Below are 25714 nucleotides of genomic sequence, written 5' to 3' on the forward strand. Positions count from 1 at the left end.
CCCGAGGGGACTGCTAGACTGGGAGAGTCTCGCAGGTCCTCTCGGAGGACCAGGTCGAGTTCCGGGAGAAGTAGGCGGCAGGGGGAAAGGGGCGGGCGGCGCGCCTCCGGGGCGGCAGGGGTGGTGGGTACACTGGCACTCCCGCGTCGAGGCCCGGGGCAGTTCTGCGGAGGGGCCGAGGGACCGAGCGAGTACGCCCGGGAGGCGGGAGGCAGGTGCGGAGGTCACGGTCCCAGCGCCTGGGAGGAGCCCTGGGGAGGAGTGTCGCGGGCTCTGCCGGTGGGAAGGAGTGAGCCGGGGGCCGGCGCGGCTGCCGGGGGGCGGGGAGGAGGCGCGGGAGGCGGGGCGGAGGCGGTGGAGCCCTCGGGATCCACTAGCCCTGCGTCGGCCCCTGCACTCCCTGCCGCGGCCGCCACCCGCCCCGCAGCCAACTTGGGGCCGAAACTTCTTCGGGTCCCGCGCTCCCGAGGAGGGCGCGCAGCCCAGCGACGACAGACGGCCGCGGCCCGAGCCGGGCGCCCAGGGCCCAGGGCCTCCCTCTGGCTCGGCCGCGGGCTCCGCTCCCCGAGTGCCCCCCACCCCCTGAGCTCGGGGGTCCCGGACGCCGAGAAGGGAGTCCCCCGCAACGCCGCCGGCGGCAGCAGGGTACACGGACCCGAGACCCAGGACCGCCCGGGGAGGAGGGGCGTTCCTCCCGGCCCGCGGAGGCTGCCCCGCATCTGGGGGACCAAGCAGACGCGCCGGCGGGACTCCCGGAGCCGAGCGCGCTGGTCCGCGCCGCCAGCCCCGCGCCGGGCGGCGGATGAAGAGTCCAGAGCGGGGGCCCAAGCCTGCTCGCTGAGAGGAGCAGGCAGGGTCTGCACCGGGCGCCCCCGGCGGGGCAGGGCCCCCCGACCGCGAGCCGCCGCGCCCGGCCGACCCGGCGCAGCCGGGCGCTGGAAGAGCCGGGCCGAGCAGAGCGGCGAGCCGGAGCCCGCGGGCCTGCCGGGCGGCGGGACATGCAGGTAAGCGCCGACTGCCCGCGGTGGGAAAGGGAGCGGGCGGGCCTCCGCCGCCGCCCCCGGCCCTCGGCCGTCGCCGCCCAGTAGGCATCCCCGTCCCGGGTTCCGCGGCCCAAACTTCCCGGCGCACGGTGCCTTCGCGGTGCCCCGGACAGCCCGGCGGCGTGCGGCTCCCGGCAGCAGGGAGGACCGAGGGGCGGCGGCGCGGCGGTTCCGGGGAGCGGGGCCCTGCGCTCGGCGGGGGAGCGCGGTGCTCGGGCGGAGCGGACGGCCGCGGGTCAGGTGGGGGGCAGAGAGCGCCCGGGGAAGAGCAGCCCCCCGCCCCGGGCCGCGAACAAAGCTGGGGCGGCGAGCTCTCCGCGAGCAGCTGCCTCCCGCGAGCTTGCGGGGCTGGGTGCCGGGAGCGCGGGCAGGTAGGTTGGGGCTTGCTCGCCCGACCCCCGCCCCCCGCCCCGCCGCAGCCCGGGCTCCCGCGGCTCTGCGTCCCCACGGCAGGGCGGCCGGGGAGGGAGCCGGGTGTGCGCCGGGACCGGTTCGAGCCCCTCGGAGCTTCTTGCTCACTTTTCTGGGCTCAGCTGGACTCCTGTGAGCCCCACATCAGCGAACTGGGGTGAGGACTACATCTGGATTATTTTAACCCCCTGGAGCAGAATTAGTTTGGTGCCCGAATTCCTGCCTAACCCTCAGAGCAGGTAAAGCCCTGAATGGAATTGGCGACCTTTCTGTTTTCTTTTCCGCTCCTCGGCCTCATCCATCCCTGCCCTGGGAGAAGTGAGAAGGGACCTTTCTCCATCTTCTAGTGGAACCTCCGTGGCTATTTGGCCGTGCACTCTAGTCAGAGACAAATGTCCTCGATATTTCCATCCTGCAGGTCATTGTGAGAGATGATTCAGTGTATGTGGAGCACGATTGCTCCCGTTTTGCAAGAGGAAGACTGAAATGGTTCAGCTCGGGATTTGGTTACCCAGCTGTGAACCGAGGCATCTGCTGTCCGCTCTGCCCAGCTCCTCCTTCACTGTCTTCGCCACCTGACCACTTTGGCAACAGCTTTCAGTTACTACCACTCCAGGCAAAGTTTCAGCCTAGTACCTGAAGGAGAAAGGCGCAGGATCATGTTACGAGCCCTTTGAACTGCTACGGTCACCCAGGAACGTGCCCAATTGATAGAGCTGCACCATGCCACAACGTGGGTGCAGAAAACTCTGGGTCAGTGGGGCAGGGCCCAATACGAGCACCTACGCACCCACATGGGTGGAACCTTAGGGTAACTCCTTCTGTGGCTGGCCCCTAAGGCAACAGAGGGCCCTGGGAGCAGCGGGCACACCCTCAGAAAAGCCTGGGGACCCTTTCCTGGACCCAGCCACTCCTGCTGCTGTCGGGTTCACACATGGGCTTGACTTATCAAAAGCAGGACTCCCAATCTCAGGCATGGATGAGTGGATGCCAGGCCCCAAGCTTGTGCCCACATGCCTGTCCAGGCTCACAGACACAAGTCCTGGCAAACATATCAACCTATGAAAGGCTGAGTGGTGGTTTTCCTCCATTTCAAAATAGTGTCTGTTCTCTCTTTGACACAGAAGATTTGTGGTTATAAATAGCAAGAAGGAGGTGTGTCTCCTGGGAAGGGAAGGCAATGCTGGGAGACCTCTTTTGCACAATTGTGAGCAGTGATACATGTAGCTGGCTCTTCATGGGGATGAAGTCAAGTCCATGAGCTCAAGGGAAGGGGTAGACAGAACACCAGGTCTTGGCACTAAAATGTGCAGGTGGACCTGACCCCAGGCTAGGAGCTGAATAGAATAAAAGGATCTAAAGAGACAATTTGTGGATAATTCCTAAGGGCAGCCACAGCTCCCTTTCCTATCTTAAAGAAAATCAGACCTAGGGCATGTGGCACACTGAGAGCGGGGTGGTAGCAGGGAGGGAAGGGGCACAGTTCTCCCTGCGTGGGGAACAGGAGCCAGCCTTGGAGGAACTGGCTGGCCCTCTTCCATGTGTGGATTTCCTACTTTCCCAGGCTCTGGTTTCTTATGTATTTGAGTATGAATATATGAGCGAGGGCGTGTGTGTGGGTTAGGGGTTTGCCCAGGGTGCCTAAAACCAGTCTCCTCCTTAGTCCATTTGGCTATTGTAGTATCTCGAAGGGTGTCTTACTGACTTGAAAAAAAAATTGTTTCCTAAAATTGTTTCTATCCCCAAAGCATAAGTTCTTGCCAAATTGCTGGGCGCCATATGCTGCAAAAAGCAGAAATCTGGGATTGTTATTCACCTGCATATTTCATGCCCCCTCACCCCCACACTCCTCACTCTCATGGCAGCTGAAAGATTATTTCGTTTGCTCTTCTTCAAGAAGGGCATAGGCCTAGTTCTAATTTTTACTTCTAGGACGGTTCTTCTGGTTTCTGGATTGCTCCACCTGGCATCTCCAGCAGGAGAGGAAATTTTTATATGAGGTGATAGTCCTTACCTTCTCTGAAATAACAACCAACACGTCCACAAAAGCGTTCCTGTTCCCTCTTCTGATTTTGTTCTGCCTAGCAACTTTCCAAACTGTCATTTACCTCCTTAGTAGTCTTCTACACAGGTCTTCTCTCGGCCTCCACCTTTTCCCACACCTGAATGCCCCCCTCAGTTATGGTGGCGGTGGTGGTGGGACTGGCTTTTGTGTCTCCTCAGGTCGTGCAAGACTCACGACAGCACTGATAGAAAGATCCCCAGCAGGGAGGGGCGCCTTGGGTGGCTCAGCGGGTTAAAGCCTCTGCCTTTGGCTCGGGTCCTGATCCCAGGGTCCTAGGATCGAGTCCCTACGTCGGGCTTTCTGCTCAGCAGGGAGCCTGCTTCCCTTCCCCTCTCTCCACCTGCCTCTTTGCCTGCTTATGATCTCTGTCTGTCAAATAAATAAATAAAATCTTTAAAAAAAAAAAAAGATCCCTAGCAGGGAGAGGATATGGGGGCTTCCCCAGCCTCATCAGGGCATTCTTGGCTGGTTTCTACTGAGCATCTTCCAACTGTGGGCAGGAATCCAGGAAAATCCAGCAGAGGGTTTGGGAATAGAGACTGTGATAGGGATGAGAGGGTCGGATAGTTTACAATCCGAGCCACCTTTGAAAGTAAAAATAACCTTCTACCCAACTCTGAGGAGCAGTGTGCCCCCTTGTTGGCGGAGCCCTGGGAGCGGGCCTGCTGTTTGGGGCAGTTCCTGCCACAACCTCCCTGCAGCGAGAGGTGGTGCCCCAACTCCGTGCAGCAGGTGAGAGCTCTGCCACTATCTCCCCCCCCTTTTCCCCCGAGCCCCCGTACCCCCCCACCCCCTGCAAAGGCCCTGTTTACCTGGCTAAATTTAAGCCTCCACCCCCTCCCTCCCAGTTCACCCCACTGGCTGGCGGTCTGGCTACTGCACTGGCTGCTCCAGCAGCATTTCCTGACTTTTTTGCCCCTGTGGTTGCTATTGGGTCTTTTGGGCTGCATGAATCCTCTTCTAAACTTTCTAAAGTTGGTCTCTCTCCTCCCTGCTTCTCCACCCATGTGGCTTTCTTCCCAACTCTTTTCCTCCTGGGTGACTTGAAACCTGTCTTGGTACTTGGAGGAAACCTTCGAAGTGCCATGCATGGAAGTTGCAGGACACCTAGACACAGACTGCCATCAGAGGTCCCCAGGGCCCTTGCTGACAGATCACTACCCAGCCCCACCCACCCGTCTGGCTCTGGGACCCCCTAAGAGGAAGTACTGTGCTGGTAGCCATGCAGTCCTTAAAGGGGTGTTTTCCCAGACTTTGTTTTTGCACCCCAAACCTCCAAACTTCCCAAATCCCAACCTGTCTGTATGTTCAGTTCTTGACATAGCCTCTTTTCCTGAGGGGTTGCAGTGAAGATTATATTGCCCATGGGCTGGGGGGGAAGGGGCGGAATGCATCGTAGCCTCTGGTTTCGGGGTGTCAGTTGTCACTTCCATAAAGTGAGGACATTGGAGGCCCCTTCCAGGGCTAGTATTTTGTCATTTTCAAGAGCTTTAGCTGGTTCTGTTTTGGCATTCCCTCTGCTCGGGCCCAGGCCTGGGAGGGGAAGCCAATCTGGGAGCCAATCTGGGGAGGTGCGTTCCCCCCAGAGGGGCTGGCTGGGCCAGCTTCTTTCACTGAGTTACTGTTCCACAAATCGCGGTCTTGCAGGCCTGGTTTGTGGTCGAGCCTGAGGCTCTGGTTGTGCTCCTGGCTTTGCGCTCCGGCCTGGCAGGGGACTCTGTGGTTAGCCAGCCTCCCGAGGAGGATTGCGGCGAAGCTCTTTCTCCAGCTTCGGGTGACTTGGGGCTGGTGCCTGAGTTCCTGGGGGGAGGCCCCTGGAGTCCATTCTTAAAAGGGTTTCCAGTCCTCTCTCCTCTACAGCCTCCTTGAGCCCCAGAAATGCTAACTCCTCAAAGGTTGCTCTTGTCTTGACTAACTGATAAAAGGTCAGGAGTGGATTTCCCCAGGCCTGGAAACTGATAGCTGGGCTTAGTTAGAAAAGGCAGTGGATTAGAAGTTTTGGGTTTGCAAACTTTAGCCCCGAAAGGTCACTTGAGAGTTATCTAGAATGTTTAGTCGGTAGATCTGCTCTGATTCCTGCTGGGGGAGCGAAGACTATGGCGGCAAAGCTTTTCTGACCCCAGCTGGGGGTAATCCGCGATGCATCTCCCCTCTGCCCTGCTTCCAAGAAGGAGGAGCCAAGACTTTCAGGGAAGAAGCTACAGTAGCCTGAGCTCCTGGGCCTGCCCTTGGGATACCTCCTGGGTCTGAATCAGGACTCTTATACCCCCTGTATTTCTCTTCCCAGCAAATACCCCACAAGGGTGGGAGGCTGGGGGCAGCTGAAGCTCCGATGAGTCCCTTCATAGATCATCTCTAAGATTATATACCTCACTGTTGAGAAACTTCTCCTGGGAAAATTTCAAGAACGAATTACTAAAAACTTCACACAGATCTTATTTGGGCCGCAAGGGCTGCAACCGTTAACCTTCAAAAAGAGATTTTGCACAGAAGGTTAGAACTAGAACATTTCAGGTCACATGCGGGAGCAGGAGCTGACGAATGGGGCACGGGCAAGGGGAGGGGAGAAGAGGTCGGGGAGGAGTTCTAGATTGTTCTATCAGGATATGCCATGATACAAGAGGCTGTAGGGAGCTGAGACAGTAGAGACCAGGGCTTTGGAGTTGGGCTACCTGGGTGCAAATCCCAGCACTTAGTAGCTAGCTACGTAGCCTTAGGCGACGCAGATTACCTGACTTCTCCATGCCTCAGTTTCCTCCCTTGTAAAGCAGAAACAGTAACTTTATACTTATGTGATCACTGTGAGATAAGTTTGTGGTAAGCTTGGTGTATATAAAGCACTACCACCGTGCCCAGGACTTTGCGGGGCTATGGAAGCGTCAGCTCTTCTGGTGCTACTGCTGAAGACCGGTGGGCAGCGTAGTTAGAAGTCCTTTGTCCCTGCCCCCTGCTTGCTCTGCATCTAAAGACAGAGGCTGTTCTGTGTGGAACACTAGCAGCAAACCAGCTGCCTAAGTCAGCGTGTGCTCACCAGTTCTCGAAGGGCTCTCGTGAACACTGGTGGTGTCCAATCAAGCCTAGATACTTTGTTTTAAAGATTTTTTTAAAATGTATTTGAGAAAGATAGACAGAGAGCACAAGCAGGGGGATAAGGAGCAGAGGGAGAAGGAGAAACAGACTCCCCACTGAGCAGGGCACCCAACATGGGGCTTGATCCCAGGACCCTGAGATCATGACCTGAGCCAAAGGGAGCCGCTTCACCAACTGAGCCCCCCCAGGTGGCCCAAGCATACATATTTTGATCATTACTTCAACAGGGATTGAGGGTCCCAGTTTGTGGAGTGACACAGGACGGGAGAACACAAATGTTCAGGGTTGGCTATCATGAAGGGAGGGAAAAGTGGAACAGTCTCAGGAGGAGAGTGGATTCTGATGGGGTCCTGTAGGGTTGAGATGGGAGCAAGTCCCTGGCTGGGAGGGAAGGGGTCTTGCTGAGCCCATCTCAAACACATCTGTTGTTTAAGCAGGTGCGGATATATTGCCTGTGGTTGGAAACCAAATTCTTGACATGTTGTATTTTCTTCTTCTTAAAAGGGTAACCTCTATGGTATTAGATCTAAAATAAGCTTTCAATATAAAGGGGAAGATGAGATTTGAGAGTTTTCCTTTCTCTCCTGGGCCAGGTCTGGCTCCCGCTGTGACAGAGCTCTATAGTAGATCTGCAGATGGGAACGCCTCAGGGTCTCCCACTCACACGTCCCCGGGTACCAAGCAGGTTCCCAGATGGAGTGAAAGAGGTGGTGAGGGTTTATAACACAGCAGTGGGTAAAGGAGAGTTCCCTGTGCAAACTGGAGAGCCTTCCCATTTACAGGCATTCCAGTTCAGACATACAGAACTGACTGTACACCCTCCGGAACATCTCTGCCCTCGCAGGGAGCCCTGCTCCAGAATGGAGGCGAGGCTGCCCCTGGGGGGTTAGATTGGGTCCTTGAGTTCGTCAGAGCCCAGAGATTACCTACCTAAAGTAGTTGCTCCTAACTTAATCTTCCAATTTCTGTAAGAGAAAGGCGTCTCTTCCAGACGTGTCAAAAACAGGCATTACAAACAGGGTTCCCGACAGGGTTTGTGTGTCATTCCTGAAATTCACAGGGCGCTTTCACACTCCCTTACCCTCCTTCCCTCCGCTGTGACTTAAAACACAACCCAGCCCCGGGGCATGTGGATGGTTCATTCGGGTGAGCGGATAAGTGTCAGACTCTCGATTTCAGCTCAGGTCCTGATCTGAGTCTCTGACTTGGGTCTTGAGATGGAGCCTCATGTTGGGCTCCATGCTGAGCATGGAGCCTGCTTGAGAGTCTCTCTCCCTCCCCCTCCACCCCTCCCTAGGACCCGGACGTGCACTCGCTCTTGCTCTCTTTCTTTTTCTCAAACAAAAATTAAAAGATAAATTTGAAAAAAGACAACCCAGGCCTGCAGGCAGGTCTACCGGGGCCCTCCACATCCTGGGTCCTGCCTCTCCAGCCTCGTCTTGCACTTCTCTCTGTCACACCCAATTTCTGCCACACATCGGTGTGCCTGATGCGGCCCAAACACCTGTAACTCTTATGGGGCCTCTGTACCTGCTGCTCCTTCTCCCTGGACTGTGCCCACCCCTTTTGGGGCCCGATGGCTCCTCCCCACCCATTCAGATCCTGGCTTCTCAGGGGGTCCTCGGAAGCAGAATTGCCATCTGCACCCTGGTACTCTCTGTCTTCTCTGGAGCCCTTGCCGCCATCTGAAAGTCTCCTGTTCTTCTGTTAGTTCTTGTTAAAAGTCTGTCCCTGCCCCATGTTTGTCTGGCTCTGCAGTGCCCCCTCAGAGCTAACACAGCATCAGAACAGGGTCCAAGCTTAGAAGATGTCCAACATATGCTTGTTATTGTTAATCTAAGGGCAGTGAACGTTGGAATTATATGGCATGTTCATTGCTAGAAATTGGTCCATTGTGCCTAATAAGTGTGCCATTCCTTTACTGACTTTCTGATGATTCTTGAATTATTCACATAACAAATACTGACCCAGGCACACCCCAGGTGCTGGAGATCCAAGATATAGTTCCAGACACGCCCCAGGTGCTAGAGATCCAAGACACAGTTTCAGAACTTCAGTAGCTTTCCTTCTGGTAGCTTCCACAACAGGCAAGTAACAAATGTGCCCTATTCCAAGACCTCTCAAGTCGTTTATCCTCCTGTATCTTGGGCTTCAGAGCCATCTTGTGATTGTGAATGTCACCGGCGGTTTGGGCCTGCAGCATAGGGTAGAAAAGCAGAAAGAACGGGAAGCCATAGGAAACCGTCCAGGCCCAGTAGTGGATCCGTGACATGAAGCGCTGCCCCGACCTGTGGCTCAGGCTAGATCCTCAGGTCCTCTTGAGGGGAGCTGGAGCATTCCTGCATGTTGCCTTTATGGGGGAGAGGGGAACAGTGTTTACCCATGTCTGTGCCCAGATTGAGAGAAGGTGAAGGAACTGGTTTCGGGGTTCCCCAGGTTCCTCAGTTCCCGGGCACTCAGTCATGCCCCTTGCTAGGCTGTCGTTTCAGATGACTGGAACCATCTAGAAGTTACTAGATCTCATCTGTTCAGTTCCGGGTTGCCTCACACTGGTATCCAGGAAAGCCACATTGAGTATAATTTGAAATGAACCAGTAGGAAAAGATTTCAGTTCGCGACAGGCAGTTGCTCCATCACCTCCTCTGTGATGCATGGCCTCCGACTTTCCCTTCTCACAGGCAGCGGCTTTCCTGGTTTCCTTTATCCCCATAGACCTCTTCTCCACGTCCACGTTGGGGGCCGTTAACACCCTCTGCACTCTTACCCACCCCACATTTTCGTCTCCTGCCTGCTGGTCTCCCTTGACCTTCACATGGCCTGCCGCTTTCTTCGGCAGGAGATCACCTCCAGGAGATCCAAGAGCCATCCCAGCCTCGCTCTGGCCTCTTCCCTTAAACCTGCTCCTCCCACGGCCTTCTCTGTCTATCCTTCTTGAGACATACACTCTGGAGTCATTCTCCCCCCCCCCAAGATTTCATGTATTTATTTGAGAGAGAGAGCATGAGCAGGGTAGAGGGAGAAGCAGACGCCCTGCTGAGCAGGGAGCCCAACGTCGGGCTCGATCCCAGGACACTGAGATCATGACATGTAACCGACTGAGCCACCCAGGCACCCCCCCCCCACCACCAGAGTCATTCTTGATTTCTCTCTCTCACCAACCACATCCAACCCACCAGGGAATCTTGTCCTGTCTAATTCCAGAAGATACCCAGATTCCCGACCGCTCTTCACCTCCCCCACCCCTCTCCTGGCGCATTCCACCAGCAACTGTCTCTGGGATCGCAGGGACGGACTCCTTGCTGGTCTCCCTGTTGAACCACCTCAGATCTGCCACTCTCTCCCTCAGAACCCACTGGTGGCCTTCGGTCTGGCACAGGGAAAAGGCCAAGTCCTTACAATGGCTCACTAGCCTGGGCGACCTGACCCTTACTTCCCTCTCCGACCTCATCTATTCTCTGCCTTCTCTCCAGCACGCTGTCTTCTTGCTGGTCTCTGAGCCCAGCAGGCGCTCTCCTTCCCCCTGCCTCGGGGCTTTGCTGTTCGGCTGCCGCCAGCACTGCCCCTGCCTCCTCCCCCTGCCCCTTCTGCTCTCCTTCTATCACGTGTCACCTCAGCAAGGTCTTCCTTGGCTTCTCTGTATAAACTACAGCCCTTGTACCTATTTTCAACTCTCTTTTCTGCCTTCTTTTTCTCATTAGTACTTATAACCACTGAACATACATATTTTAGTATGTTTTTCATATTTGTTCTCTTGTCTGTTTCCTCTTACTAGAATCTCAATATCCCAAGGGCAGGGATTTCGTCTGTTTTGTTCAGTGCTGTATCTTGAGCACATAAAACAATGCCCAACATGTAGCCAGGGGAGGGATTGAAGGAACTGCGGGGGGGGGGGTGTCTCCCACGTCAACCTTCCAAGTGGAAGAGGGGGTCCTTCCTCTGCTCCGTGGCTCCCCATTCTCCATCCCTCACCGGATCCCAGAGACAGGGCACCTGGGGTGAGGTTGGAAGGGAAATCTGTGGCCCAAGGACCTACTTCTCTTTGTTCTAACTGATGAGATTGAGCTGTGCTCACTGAAAAACCCAGAATTGTTTTCATTTTTTTCAATTCATCCCTGTTTTCACGGAAAAACATGGAGAAAAATAAAAGTGTGAATTCCAAGTTAGAGACAATCACTGATATTTCAGAACATTCCTTCTTAGTCTTTCCTGCACACACGTGTCCAGGCACCTCTGTGTTCATAGACCTGTTTGGGTTTCTGATGTGCTTTCTCCCTTCCTGCCGGCAGGGCCTTGAGGACAAGGACTGTGTGCGTTCCTGTCTTGGGTGCCGCTCGTAGCCTGACCTGTAGCAGGTGCACAAACTTATAGATGAGAGGAACGACAGACAGGTGTGTGGTCTGTGCCGAGCCAGTCCCGGAGTTTCTCTGCTTTTTGGTCTCAGGCCCAGCGTCACACCTTTACTTTCCACTTTTGTTTCCTTTTGGCTCTAAAATGGTGTTTCTGAATTTCATCCCTATTGATTATTTTGGACCTGATCATTCTCGGTTGAGGAAGGCCGTTCTGTGTGTTGTAGGATGTTCAGCCACATCCCTAACCTTGCCCCACTAGACGCTGGGGCACCCTCCTCCCAGGGTGGTAAGGAAACGGGTCCCGTGAGGGCCAAGTCTCCCCTGGTTAAGCACCATTGTTCTAACGTGTCTCTCCTGTTTCCCTTGTTTTCGTGTCCCCTAAATCCTTTGGAATTGATCTTTGCCTGTGCCCCTGCCCGAGTGCGAGTTTTTAGGCATCACACTTGATTTAGGGCCATAACTTTCCCACCGGCTGTTTGTCCCTAGTCCGTGCCCCACAAGGGCACCTCTCCCCCTGCTCCCACAGGGGCCTGCTGTTGCTCACAGTCCCTGTCCTATTCAAAATTCTTGGGGGTGGGGGGCTCCACGTTTCCCATCTGAAGAGCTATCTTTACTCTGCTATTCAGAGCCCTTGGAAATCTTACCCTGAGCTACCTCTCCAGATCTCTCTCCAGCTACTTCCCTGTGTTGCAGCCAAACCAGAAGACCTGCTTCTCAGGCCACGGGCTCCTCTCAGATGCCTTCCCCTTCCTTCTCCTCCTATCTGTATCTGTCTGTTCTTCACGGTACAGCTCACATGCCACCTCCCTGGTCACCTCTGCCAGCAGTGACCTCTCTGTGGCTTGGAGCTGGCTCCCTGAAGAGCTGTTCCAGTTCAGGGGACATTTGTGACGATGGCCCTTTCCACACTTTGCCCTACGTTGTAATTACTTGTGTTCACGCCCCTTTTCACCACTCGTTGTGTGGCTGGCTAAGCTGTCTTCCCACGTGCAGCTAGGCCTGTGCCCAAATCACCTCCAAAAGGTGAACAGCCATCCTACTGACCAAGTGGGTCCCCAGATTGAGTGAGCTCTCCCGTAGCCGAAGGGGGCTTGTTGTTTACTGGGTCATCGTTCAGACAGATCATCAGCCTTCTAGACTTCACGTCAGAGTAGCAGTGATTTTCAAACCTTGATAAGCCTTCATCCTCCCTGCTTTCTGCCCCCTGTCCAGTAGAAAGCGCATGGCCTTTGAGGGGCAAAACGGACTCTGGTTTGAACCTCGACCAACCTCACCCTGGTTATTTAGCTTTTCTGAGCTCCCCATTCTTCATCCTTTAAACATTATGAAAGGGTTAATAATGCCCAACTCATTCAGTTATTTTGAGAATTCAGTGTGATAATGTACATGAAGCAGGGTGTTAGAATTTCCTCTAGTTCATCACTGAAAAAGAGAAATGGGTGTCAAGAAATTGTCATCGACATGCTCCAAATACCTGCTCAGAGTTTGGTCCAGGAGAATTGAGTCTTTCATCATCGGATGGGTCTTGACCTTAAGGAGACAGAGGAGACCTGAGAGACACTGCCCCATGCTCTGCAGCTCCCGGCTCTCGAAATCCTCCCTGAGGACCCGATATGAGAGGGGGGTTCTGAATGCTGGAGATAATGATGCCTTTACTCATCTTCCCTCTTCTCTTCCCACTGATGGGCCTGGCACTCGGTGTTGTTACTGCTTAATAATACCGATAAATTAAAGAGCTGGTGGCTTCTACAGAGGTTAAAATCCCCAGTTTGAGGAAGCTAGTCTTGAACTTCATATTTCCTCATTACTAAGATACATTTCCATAGATCTGAGACTAGGACGCATCTTAAAATCAGTGGGTGTCATAGTTTAATTGCGAGAACTTTTCTTTCTTAGTGGTATGTAATAATGGTGCATTTTAGAATCCATAACTTCTAATAAGTCAGGTAATGTCACTATTGAGCAGAGGACCTGTTGTCATTTCCTGGTGCCTGCCTTAGCGTGCCCTTGGAAATGTGCTTCTGTTATTTTGCCAAATAGGATAGTTCAAGTGTCACCTTCATGTTGAACATCTACCCACTAAGAGTTTGAACTTGACATAGGAAATGTTGGGCCGAGAGCAACTCATGCTCCAGGATGCCCAGCCGCCCAGCAGCCACTGGCGAATCTGAGGTCTGTGCTCTCTGCCCCTGTGTTACCAGGGAGCTTGGGCAGAAGATGTCCTGCACGAGTCTCCCTGTCCTCCTTCCTCAGAAGGTTCACAACAGGAGCCGTGCCTTCCCTAGCTCACAGAGCAGTTGTTAAAATTGAGACGGGGATGTATGAAAGTAGTTTATAACCAGTGTAAGACACTGCTCCTACCTGTAGTCGTGGAAATGTGCAGAGTGGAAATGTGACCCAGACAAACACTTTTGAAATCCACCGACAAGATGCAGCCCAGGGTGACTCAGCACTGATTCATACCTGGCACTGGTCTTCTTATTTCTTTATTTCTAGGAAAGAGTCTTTGAAACTTTGTAGGAGCCTGTCTGGTAAAGGGAAATAGTATCCCAAAGGACCAAAGACAAGTTCTATCCTCTAACTAGAGTGTGTGCTTTTCTCATTTTTCTCCATTTTGTGTTTTCCTGTTTCACCACCGTGGCTTTGGAAGCTTCGTCAGATCAAGTATCATCATTGTTAACACAAATGTGGAGCCCCTGGGTGGCTCAGTCACTTAAGTATCTGCCTTCGGCTCAGGTCATGATCCCAGGGTCCTGGGATTGAGTCCTGCATCGGGCTTCCCGCTCGGTGGGGAGCCTGCTTCTCCCTCTGCCCCTCTCCCCACTTGCGCATGCATGTGCTCTCTCTCTCTCAAAAATAAATATATATATTTTTTAAAGCTACATTAACACAAATATCTTTCTCATGAAAGAGTGGGTCTAATCTCTTCTGTACAATACTGAAGAAATCAATCAGATTGTGCAACCAGATAGATGCCAGCTCAGTCTCGGCCCTGACAGCAGTGTGAGTAGCACACAGAGGTGACCTCAAGCAAGTTAGTCCCAAACCCTCTTGACCTCAATTTTCTCATCTCTTAAAACCCTTAAAGAGGCTCTGGTGAGGATTACACAGAATGCATGCAAAGCACTTCGCAGGGCCTGACATACAGAAATCCCTCTGTAGATCTTTGCTCTAATTATGCTCCTAAACAACAACGAAAAATCAATAGTGACTTATTCCGCTGACGTCTTCAAAAGCGTGGCTGTGTGTGGAAAGGGGATGGAGTTGGTGTTATTTTCATAGTTAGACACAGCAAGCGTGTCCATTCAGCAGTCATCGGACCTCAGTGCCGTCGCATCACTGGAGCCACACAGTTTATGATACTATAACCCAGTCATGGGAATCCGGGTCCAAAGCTTACCAGACAGCTTTTAAATACTTTCTTTCCTGTGAGATTTTTGAAGTGTGCCATCCACGTGCTGAGGACTAGTCTTCAGTGACATCCTCCTTGTAGCCTTAAAAACTGGCGCTGGCTGCCCTGAGAATGAGCTGTGGGGAGGTGGGCTACCATGGCTAACCCTGGTCCAGGAGGGAGCACACCCTTCTGAGAGAATGTCCTGAACTGACTTCTGCGGTCTGTTGGAATCTGGGGTTAGGCTAAGTCTCAGAGCCCAGACCCATACACTTCCTACGCCTGTCCTCTGTCTCTTCACGTGCTGCCCTAATCACCACAGCTGAGCGGCGGGAAGGCTTCCTACCTTTCCTTTTTAGTCAGCTTCACTGAAGTATGACTTGCAAACAGTAAAATTCACTGGTTATACGTGCGCACGTCCATAAATTTGGACCCCCATGCAGCCACCACCCCTATCCTATTACTACTTCCTGAGAAAGTACCCTGGACCCCTTTACAGGCTCCACAGGCCAGCCCTTCCCCCCAACCTCAGGCAAACACTCACCTGATTTATGTCGTTCTAGATTACTTTTACCTGTTCTAGAATTTCACGTGCCTAGAACTGTACCAAAAGTCTCAGTGTTTGATATCGAAGAGATTACTGCCTATGTTCTCCTCTAGGATTCTGATGGATTCCTGTTTCACGTTGAGGTCTTTTATCCATTTTGAGTTTATCTTTGTGTATGGTGTAAGAGAATGGTCGGGTTTCATTCTTCTACATATAGCTGCCCAGTTTTCCCAGCACCATTTATTGAAGAGACTGTCTTTTTTCCACTGTATATTTTTTCCTGTTTTGTCGAAGATTATTTACCCATAGAGTTGAGGGTCCATATTTGGGCTCTCTACTCTGTTCCACTGGTCTATGTGTCTGTTTTTATGCCAATACCATGCTGTCTTGGTGATCACAGCTTTGTAGTAAAGCTTGAAATCAGGTAATGTGATGCCCCCCATTTTATTTTTGTTTTTCAACATTTCCTTAGCAATTCAGGGTCTCTTCTGATTCCCTACAAATTTTTGGATTATTTGCTCCAGCTCTTTGAAGAATACCAGTGGAATTTTGATTGGAATGGCATTAAAAGTATAGATTACTCTAGGTAGCATAGACATTTTAACAATGTTTATTCTTCCGATCCAAGAGCATGGAATGGTCTTCCATCTTTTTGTGTCTTCTTCAATTTCTTTCATGAGTGTTCTGTAGTTCCTCGAGTACAGATCCTTTACCTCTTTGGTTAAGTTTACTCCCAGGTATCTTATGGTTCTTGGTGCTATATCAGCCACAGCAACTTCTTTCAAGATATGTCTCCAAAGGCAAAGGAAACAAAAGCAAAAATAAACTTTTGGGACTTCATCAAAATCAAAAGCTTCTGCACAGCAAAGGAAACAGTCAAGAAAACAAAGAGGCAACCCACGGAATGGGAGAAGATATTTGCAAATGACAGTACAGACAAAAGGTTGATATCCAGGATCTATAAAGAACTCTTCAAACTCAACACACACAAAACAGACAATCATATCAAAAAATGGGCAGAAGATATGAACAGACACTTTTCCAATGAAGACATACAAATGGCTGTCAGACACATGAAAAAATGTTCATCATCATAGCCATCAGGGAGATTCAAATTAAAACCACATTGAGATATCACCTTACACCAGTTAGAATGGCCAAAATTAACAAGACAGGAAACAAGATGTGTTGGAGGGGATGTGGAGAAAGGGGAACCCTCTTACACTGTTGGTGGGAATGCAAGTTGGTGCAGCCTCTTTGGAGAACAGTGTGGAGATTCCTCAAGAAATTAAAAATAGAACTTCCCTATGACCCTTGCACTACTGGGTATTTACCCAGATACAGATGTAGTGAAGAGAAGGGTCATCTGTACCCCAGTGTTTATAGCAGCAATGACCACGGTCGCCAAACTTTGGAAAGAACCAAGATGCTCTTCAACAGACGAATGGATAAGGAAGATGTGGTCCATACACACTATGGAGTATTATGCCTCCATCAGAAAGGACGAATACTCAACTTTTGTAGCAACATGGACGGGACTGGAAGAGATTATGCTGAATGAAATAAGTCAAGCAGAGAGAGTCAATTATATGGTTTCACTTATTTGTGGAGCATAACAAATAGCATGGGGGACATGGGGAGTTAGAGAGGAGAAGGGAGTTGGAGGAAATTGGAAGGGGAGGTGAACCATGAGAGACTATGGACTCTGAAAAACAATCTGAGAGTTTTGAAGGGGCGGGAGGTGGGAGGTCGGGGTACCAGGTGGTGGGTATTATAGAGGGCACGGATTGCATGGAGCACTGGGTGTGGTGCAAAAATAATGAATACTGTTATGCTGAAAATAAATTAAAAATAAATTTAAAAAAAAGTCTCAGTGTTTTAGCTCTTTGGTGCCTGGCTTCTTTTGCTGAGCACAGTATCTATGAAATGTGTCCATGTTGCTGAGGTATTAGCAGTTTGTTCCTTTTTATGACTGAGCAGTATTCCATCGAATGAATATGAGAATTTGTTTATTCCCTTTTTAAAAAGAAAAAAAGATTTTACTCATTTGTTTGAGAGAGAGAGCATGAGAGGGGAGAATGTCAGAGGGAGAAGCCGACTCCTCATGGAGCTGGGAGCCCAATGCAGGACTCGATCCTGGGATCATGACCCGAGCCGAAGGCAGTCGCTAACCAATCGAACGACCCAGACACTGCTGTTTATTCCCTTTTGATGGATATTTGGATCAATCAAGATATATAGTTAATATAACAATCTGTCTTTTATTTTTTTAAAGATTTATTTAGTTATTTTAGAAAGATAGGACACGAGTGGGAGGGGCAGAGGGAGAAAGAGACAGAATCTCAAGCAGACTCCTGCATGGAGCCCAATGTGGGGCTCGATCCCCGGACCCTAGATCATGACCAAGAATCGGATGCTTAACCAACTGTATCACCCAGGTGCCCCAACAATCTGTCTTTAATTGAGATGTTTAGTCTATTTACATTTAGTACTATCTTTTATAACTTTTTATTTTGGAATCATTTTACACTTACAGAAATGCTGCAGTGGTAGTTCAGAGAATACCTCTATGCCCCTCCCTTAATTTTACCTAGAAATAACAATTTAGACAACCATAGAACGGTGATCAGCAATAAGAAAGTCACTTTGCACTATTATTAAGTCATTCCAGATCTTATTCCAATATCACGTTTTTTTTTTTCCTACTGTCTTTCTCTGTCCCCAGATTGAACCCAGTGTCTCACCTCCAGTCAGTGACACCTCCTCAGTGTCTCTTATGTCCTTCATGACCTTGACATTCTTGATGTATACATTTCTAGAATGTTCCTCCCTTGGTTTGGGTTTGGGCTTGTCCGTTTTCTCAGGATGTGATGGTGGTCACACATTTCTGGCAGGAATACTACAGACGCAATGTTGTGTCCTTCTCAGTGCATCATATCACAGTGTACATAATGCTGCTATTTCTTACTACTGGTAGTGTTAACTTTTCATCATGTAATGTAATTTTTGATAAGGTTTGCGCAAAGTCTACCATGTTGCTATTTGTTTTCCGCTCATCCCCTCCCATTTTTTTGTTGTCATTTTTTTTTGTTTTTGGTGGACCCCTAAGGCTAACTACAAGCATTCTTAACTTATCAGGGTCTGTGTAGAATCCACGTCGCACCTCTTCACCGTCCACACTTTTACAGACCTGATGTAGTTACAACAGTGCAATTCCATTCACCTGCTCCCATCTTAATGTCATATCTTTTCCCTCAGTATATGTTACAAACTCCTATTCATAGAGTTAGTACTTTTGCTTTATTTATTTATTTATTTAAGATTTTATTTATTTACTTCAGAGAGAGAGAGCGTGCGCAAGTGAGAGAGAGAGAGAGAACATGAGCAGGGAAGAGGGGCAGAGGGAGAGGGACAGAAGGAGAAGCTGACTGCCCCCTGAGCAAGGAGCCTAATGTGGGGCTCGATCCCAGGACACAGGGACCATGACCTGAGCTGAAGGCAGAAGCTTAACCGATTGAGCCACCCAGGTGTCCCTAGTACTTTTGCTTTAAATAGTCATCTTTTAGGTAAATTGTGGGAGGAAGGGAAACAGGTTTTTTATATTTTTATTTATCATTTCAGGTGCTCTCCTTTCTTTCCTGCAGACCCATGTTTCCAACCTGATGAATATCCTTTAGCATCTACCTACCTACCTTTCCTTTTCTTCTCTTGTCTTGTCTTGTCTTCTCTTCTCTTTTCTCTTTCTTCTTTCTTTCTTTCTGTAGTGCAGGTCTGTTGAAAGTGAATTCTCTCAGCTTTAATTTATCTGAAAATGCCCTTATTTCATTCATACTTGTTTTTGAAGGGTAGTTGTGCTGGATATAGTGTTTTATTCTTTCGACACTTTGAAGATGTTGCTCCGTTGTGTTCTGTCCTCTGTAGTTTTTGATGAGAAGTTGGTTGTCTTTGTAAAATGTTTTGTTTCTGCATACAATGTGTCTCCCCTACCTGCAATCCCCAAAACTTTCAAGATTTTATCTTTATCTTTCAGAATTTTGACTATGATGTACCTAAGCATGGCTCTCTTTATGTTTATCCTTCTTGCAGTCTGGTGAGATTCTTATAGCTATCAGTTAGTGGTTTTCATCAAGTTTGGGAAATTTTTGGTCATTCTTCTGATTTTTTTTAATGTGTGTGCCCCACTATCATCCTTTTATGGTGATATTTTAATTACATTTGTATTAGACTGATTAATACTAACACTCGGGTTCCTGAAATTTAGTTCATTAATAAATTCAGTTCATTTCTCTTTAATTGCTCTGTCCTTTAGACTTGGTAGTTTCTATTGATGTGTCTAAATGTTCACTGACTCTTTCTTCTCCCATCTCCAATTTGATTATCCAGTGAATTTTTCATTTTAGTTACTGCTCTTTTTAGTCCTTAAATTTTCAGGAAGACCATATTCTTATTAAGCTCTTTGAGCAATTTTCCTTTAATTATTTAAATGTAGTTATAATAGCTACCTCAAAGTCTTTGTCAGCTAAATTCAACATCTAGGCATGTCAAATTTGATTTTTTTAAAATATTTTATTTATTTATTTGAGAGAAAGAGAGCGTACAAGCAGGGGTGGGGAGGAGCAGAGTGAGAGGGAGAGGCAGGCTCCCCACTGAGCAGAGAGTCAATGCAGGGCTCGATCCCAGGAGCTGGGATCATGATCTGAGCCAAAGGCAGATGCTTACCAACCAATGGAGACACTCAAATTTGATTTATTTGGGCTATTTTGTCTCAATTTTTTCCTGTTTATTTATTTTTGTCTCATAGTTTTTGATTGAAATTTGGGCGATCATATGTTTTAAAGACTCTGGATTTCCTTAGCTTTCTCTGAAGTGTGTTGATTCTTGTTTTGGCAGACAGTTAAATTGCTGGGTGATCACTTCGTGCCAGTGTAGGTTTGGTTTAACACTTGGTTAGTGCAAATCTGCAGAAAGCACACACTTTAACTTGGCAGGATTCAAACCCTAGCTTCATCTTTCCTGCGGATCTTGTGAGGGATCAGTTTTAGACTTTATTAGATTGGGTCTAGATAGAGGAGGCCTCCCTGTAGGGCATGGTCCTTACTCCTAGGGCACGTGTCAGCTGGATTCAGGGGTGTTAACAACCACATACTTTATATATATATATATATATATATATATATATATATATATATATATTTATATATACACAATTTTTTGGAGATATAATTCACATACCATACAATTCAATGATTTAAAGCATACAATTCAATGGTTTTTATTCTATTCACAGGGTTGTTCAATCATCACCACAATCAGTTCTAGAACATTTCCATGTCCCCCAAAAGAAACTCCATACCCATTAACAGTCACTCCGTTTTTCCCCATGTCCCTGTATCCTTCCCAGGCAGCCACCAGTCTGCTTTCAATCTTTATAGATTTGTCTGTTCTGGACATTTCATGAAAGTGGAATCATGCAACATGTGATGTTTTGTACTGGGTTCTGCTGGTTAGCATCATTGCTCCAAAGAAAATCCATGTTGCAGCACGTATCAGTGCTTCATTCATTTCTTCATGTGGCGAACACCATCCCATTGTACACATTTTCCACTTTTTCTTCTTTCATCAGATGGATGACATCAGATGGATGGACATTGACATTAAGGTTGTTTCTGTGTTTTGTTTTGTTTTTTAAAGATTTTATTTGTTTGACGGAGAGAGACGCAGAGCAGGAACACAAGCAGGGGGAGTGGGAAAGGGAGAAGCAGGCTTCCTGCCGAGTGGAGAACCGGATGTGGGGCTTGATTCCAGGACCCTGGGACCATGACCTGAGCTGTAGGCAGAAGCTGAATGACTGAACCACCCAGGAGCCCCGGGTTGTTTTTACGTTTGAGCTGTAATGTGTAATGTTACTGACATTGTGCACAAGTTTTTGAGTCTCTCGGGCAGATACCTAGCAGCGGAATCTCTGGGTCATTTGGCAACCCCGTGTTTAACCTTTTGAGGAACCGGCAGACTACTTTTCGAAGTGGCTGTACCATTCTGCAGGGCCACCAGGAATGGAGAAGTGTTCCAGTTTCTCCACATCATCATCAGCCCCCATTATTATCTTTTTTCTTATAGCCATTCTAGTAGGTATTGGTGTAGACTGATTTATGTTCTCCTCAGATTCATGTGTTGAAGCCATAATTCCCAGAGTGATGGCTGCAGGGCCTTTGGGAAGTGATTAGGGCTCGATGAGGTCATAAGAGCAGAGCTCTCATGATGGGATTAGTTTGCTTCTAAGAAGAGAGCTGAGAGTACACACACTCTCCCTTGGCCTTGTTGAGGACACAGTAAGGAGGTGGCTGTCTGTAAAATAGGAAGGGAGCCTTCACCAGAACTGGACCATGCTCCACACCTTGATCTCAGACTGCCAGGCTCCAGAACTGGGAGAAAATCAGTTTCTGTTGTTTAAGCTACCTAGTCTGTGGTAAGACTAAGACACGTGTGAAGTGACCTTTCATTGTGGTTTTAATTTGCATTATTGGCCATTGGTGTATCTTCTTTAGAGAAATGTCTATTTATCCTTTGCCCATTTGAAAAATCAGATTATTCATCTTTTTTTTTTAAGATTTTATTTATTTATTTGACAGAGAGAAATCACAAGTAGTCGGAGAGGCAGGCAGAGAGAGAGAGAGGGAAGCAGGCTCCCCGCTGAGCAGAGAGCCCGATGCGGGACTCGATCCCAGGACCCTGAGATCATGACCTGAGCCGAAGGCAGCGGCTTAACCCACTGAGCCACCCAGGCGCCCCAGATTATTCATCTTTTAATTATTGAGTTGTGAGTCTTCTTGGCACCTCACAGCTTATTACCAGATATTATATTTGCAAATACTTGCTCTGTTTTGTGGGTGACTTACTCTTGGGTACATTGCTTATACCACTAAAGATGAGACTTTGAAACATATTGAGTAGCTAATACCCATCTCTGGGGCATCCTGCATTAGTTATCAATAGAGGAAATGACCTGAATGTGTTTAGAGGTGCCAGTCAAGCTGTGATAAATTGTCAAAATATAAATCCTTATGTATTGTATTTAATGTTGTTTTCTTGTATAGTAAGTAGAAGATCTTGTAATTGTCACTAACTGATATTGTTAGGGTTCCAGGAGCTCAGAAGCCTAGGGACTTTCTTTTGGAACAGATGACTTGTGCGTGAAGCCCCGTTTGACAGCTGGCTTGTTGAAGGGGAGTGTTGGCTGAGTGAGGCACCTAGTGGTTAGAGCTCGGGGATCTTAGGAATGTCCAAATTCCACAGTAACTTGAGCCTTTATATCTATAGCGTCTTTTCATAATTTTAGAAGCTTATAGGCAAGCGAAAGTCCCCTGAAAATAAAAGCAAACTTTTTGGAATGGAAACATGTGTCATTATGTGCTGTGAGAACTCTTCCCTCGCTTCTCCAAAAATACTACATCCTGTGTGTCTTTTAAATGTGAATTGAAATTAATTTAGTTTTGTGTTTCACAATACCTCTTAAGATAGTTATCTTAAGAGACTTGGAGCTAATTCGAGGTAACACAAAATTCTAATCAAGTATTACCATCTTGTTAAATATTCTGAGAAGCATTTCCAGGAGTCCTATTTCAATGGTATGTCCGTCACTGGGGATGAGCCAAGCCTCGCCAGCCTGTTCTTTCCATCCACTAGCACACTTGTAGTTCATGGGAATCATTTTCCCAGAGCAGGTGATAATATGATAATGCTTCACATGTGTGTGTGACCTCAGGTAAATCATTTCACTCTGCCTTTTGCCCATTTGTTTGGTAGTAAGAATGCTTTGAGGTGTTCGGATTAAAGATGAGGTAGACAGGTCCTGACTTGGAGAGGTCTGGATGTGGGAAGTCACCATCTGACCCCAGGCTGATACTTGTCTTTCCTGAGTAACGGTTGCCTGAGGCGCTCTCGTGTGCCCCTTCCCTGAGGTGTCGTGAGATCCGTTGAAGGGACTTGTGTGAGGGGACCTTGAAAATGGCCCTCGAGCCCTCAGATGTGGAGGAGCATGGGAGGTGCTGTCAGGGCCTGTTCTGGGAGGTGAAGAGTGGCCCCCTGGTTGCGCAGATGGCCCACACGGGAATGAGCGGTTCGAGAACCGAGAGGCCCAGGAGAAGGAATGTGGGAACTTCCCGCTTCGGGTCTTTCGAGAGGTCTCCACACTGACTGACCACGTGGTCCCAGATGGTTTCTGCACAGCCCTGTTTACTGAGCTCTCTGTCTCACGTGTAACTTCCACCGGATGATTTCCATGGTCTCGGGAGGTCTATGAATCTTGTGTTCTTAACGTGCTATCATCTCCGCTGCAGGGGCTTGTCAGCATTTCGGCATGGCAGCTCCATTTAATCCTTATGGACTTTCTCCTTGGCTCCTTCCCTGGGGACACATTTTCTGTCAGCCACCCCATATTAAACATACAGACATACCTCAGGCTCAGGATTTAGGAGGGTACATGAGGTGAAGTGAATTAAATGAATTCCTGCGGACAGCCGGTTTCCCTCCAACATACTCTGCACTTTCTTCAGAGGAGATCTTTCTCCAGAGAGGAAATAAAAACCTTTTTTAGAACAGATAACTGGGAAATGTGGCTCACACCCATGTATTAGGCTAAGTGTATAGGGTTGGGATTTCACCGGGCTCGGTTGTAGAAGTCCAGTCAGGAGCCACTGGGGAAGGGCTCCTGCCCGGAAGGCCCAGAGTTGCTCAGAGTGGGGATGGGGGTTCTGGGTTCTGCCCCTGGCTGAGGATTCAGACCCTGGGCACCAAGGCCCCGAGCCACCACTGTGGAGAGGCCAGGGTCAGACATGGGCTCCGAGGAAGCAACAGGGAGCCACTGCCCACCCAACCCGCTCACCTGCCTCTGGCACTTCACCTGGGGCCCCCTGGAGTCATGGGTTTTGGCCCACACACACAGTTCACCCCTTGGTGCTCACATGGGCTTCATTTTACAAGTGTTCGTGCCTGGGGGGCTGGGGACTGGTGGCTGTTCAGTGCCGTCCATGCAGGCCCCCCGGAGCTGAACGGCCACCGCAGGTCAGGGTCTGAGCAGGCCGCCCTGCCCTTGAAGGGCTTCTGATTCCCCCAGGCAGACCTGCCGCTGGCCAGGAGGGACATCACCTGGTCACCTCTGGGAAGGCCATACAATCAACCCTTCTTTCTTCTTTCTGGATCATTTGGTGCCTTTTTCTCACCATCCTTTTCAGCGTGGCAAGGACAGTTGGTGACTAAAATTGTCACAGGTACTGTAACAAGGGGGGCCCTTTTGGTGGAGATTAACCCGAGAACTGTTTATTGTCTATTTGTGGCATGACACATGCTGACTTCTGCTGACTACAAACATGGCTGAGACATACTCCTTGTCTCTAAGGAGCTTATGTTCTTTTTCCTTTTTCTTTTCTTTTTTTTTTTAAGATTTTATTTATTTGAGAGAAAGAACATACAAGCTGGGGGTCCTGGGGAGAGGAAGGGGGAGAAGCAGACTCCTCACTGCAGCAAGTCTGACTCAGGGTTCAATCCTAGGACCCCGAGATCATGACCTGATCCTAAAGCAGATGCTTAACCAACTGAGCCACCCAGGCTCCCCTAAGGAGCTTATATTCTAAAGGAGGGCCTTTTTTTTTTTTTTTTAAAGGCACAAATGACTGTATTACAAGGCAGAACCATCTCTTGGGAAAGTCATCCAACTCTGACCTTCCGCTTTCCAGTCTCTAAAGGGAGTTATGAGATTTCACCTCCAAGAGCTATTGTGAAGTGATTTAAGAATGAAAGAAAATATTTCCTTTCAATTGATGTGTGTCATCTTTTCAATGACTAAGATATTGGAACTAAGATATTGAAACATAAAGGCTTATTAAAATTCTTTGGTAAACACTTAAGAAAAGGAGCTATTAGGTATTTCTTTTCTTTTTTTGAAAAAAGATTTTATTTATTTGAGATTTTATTTTATTTGAGATTTATTCTATTAAAATAAAAAGATTTTATTTATTTTATTTATTTGAGAGAGAGCAAGTGTGTATGAGCATGAATGGGGGAGGGGCAAAGGAGAAGAGAGAGACTCTGAAGCAGACCCCCTGCAGAGCTGGAAGCCCACCGCGAGGCTCGGGGGGGCTTTATGCCTGGACCCCGAGATCATGACCTGAGCCACAGGCTTAACCCACTGAGCCACCTAGATGCCCCCTGTTATTGGGTATTTCTTTTTGCACAGGCACGCCACGAAAATGTACTGAGATACTAAGCTTGACATGTACCAAGAGCTTATCAACTCTAAGATGCCTTTGGTTTTACACTCTACCTTTACCTGTCTTGAAAAGAAAGACTAACCCTGCTAATAAACTACAATACAATGCCTCTAAAAGAATCCTGTGGAACACAGGAACTGATGCCAGCCTCTCTTGCTTTGCAGTTTCTTTTGTATGTTCCAGATGTTCTAAGAGATTCATCCATTTCTCTCTCCAGATGCGTTGTTTGCCCTATAATCAGCATATCTTTGTAGGAATTAACTTAACTTTTCCTACCTGTGGCTATCTTTCTAAGGTTTTATTGTTTTGCAGTAAAATTTGGAATTTTGGTCATTTCTCCAGCGGCAAACATATAATGTAAAAATTCTGTTTCCATGCCTCTCTATGTACCAATAACTTTGGGTTCAGTGCTGAATGATGGTGTCATCACTTTGAAGACATTTAAAACGGCAGTTAAACTCCGTGCGGGCAGTACCAACAATGCACAGTACTCAGCAACAGTATAAAAACGATGACCGAGTTCTGCCCTCCAGAGGCAGCAACGGTCATGTGA

At 48.9% G+C, this 25714-nt stretch overlaps 1 protein-coding gene across 1 annotated transcript in view; it reads left to right on the forward strand.

The window, feature by feature from the left end:
* The first annotated feature begins 322 nt into the window (after positions 1-322).
* WNT5B (Wnt family member 5B) overlaps positions 323-25714 on the forward strand; it is a 107286-nt gene continuing 81894 nt past the window's right edge. The window contains exon 1 of the mRNA XM_082738142.1: positions 323-1004. Within this exon, the coding sequence (XP_082594268.1) occupies positions 999-1004 (6 nt within the window). The 5' untranslated portion in view covers positions 323-998. The remainder of the gene's footprint in view (positions 1005-25714) is intronic.

The sequence above is a fragment of the Mustela nivalis genome (genome assembly GCF_964662115.1).
Source record: "Mustela nivalis genome assembly, chromosome: 7".
NCBI classification, from domain to species: domain Eukaryota; kingdom Metazoa; phylum Chordata; class Mammalia; order Carnivora; family Mustelidae; genus Mustela; species Mustela nivalis.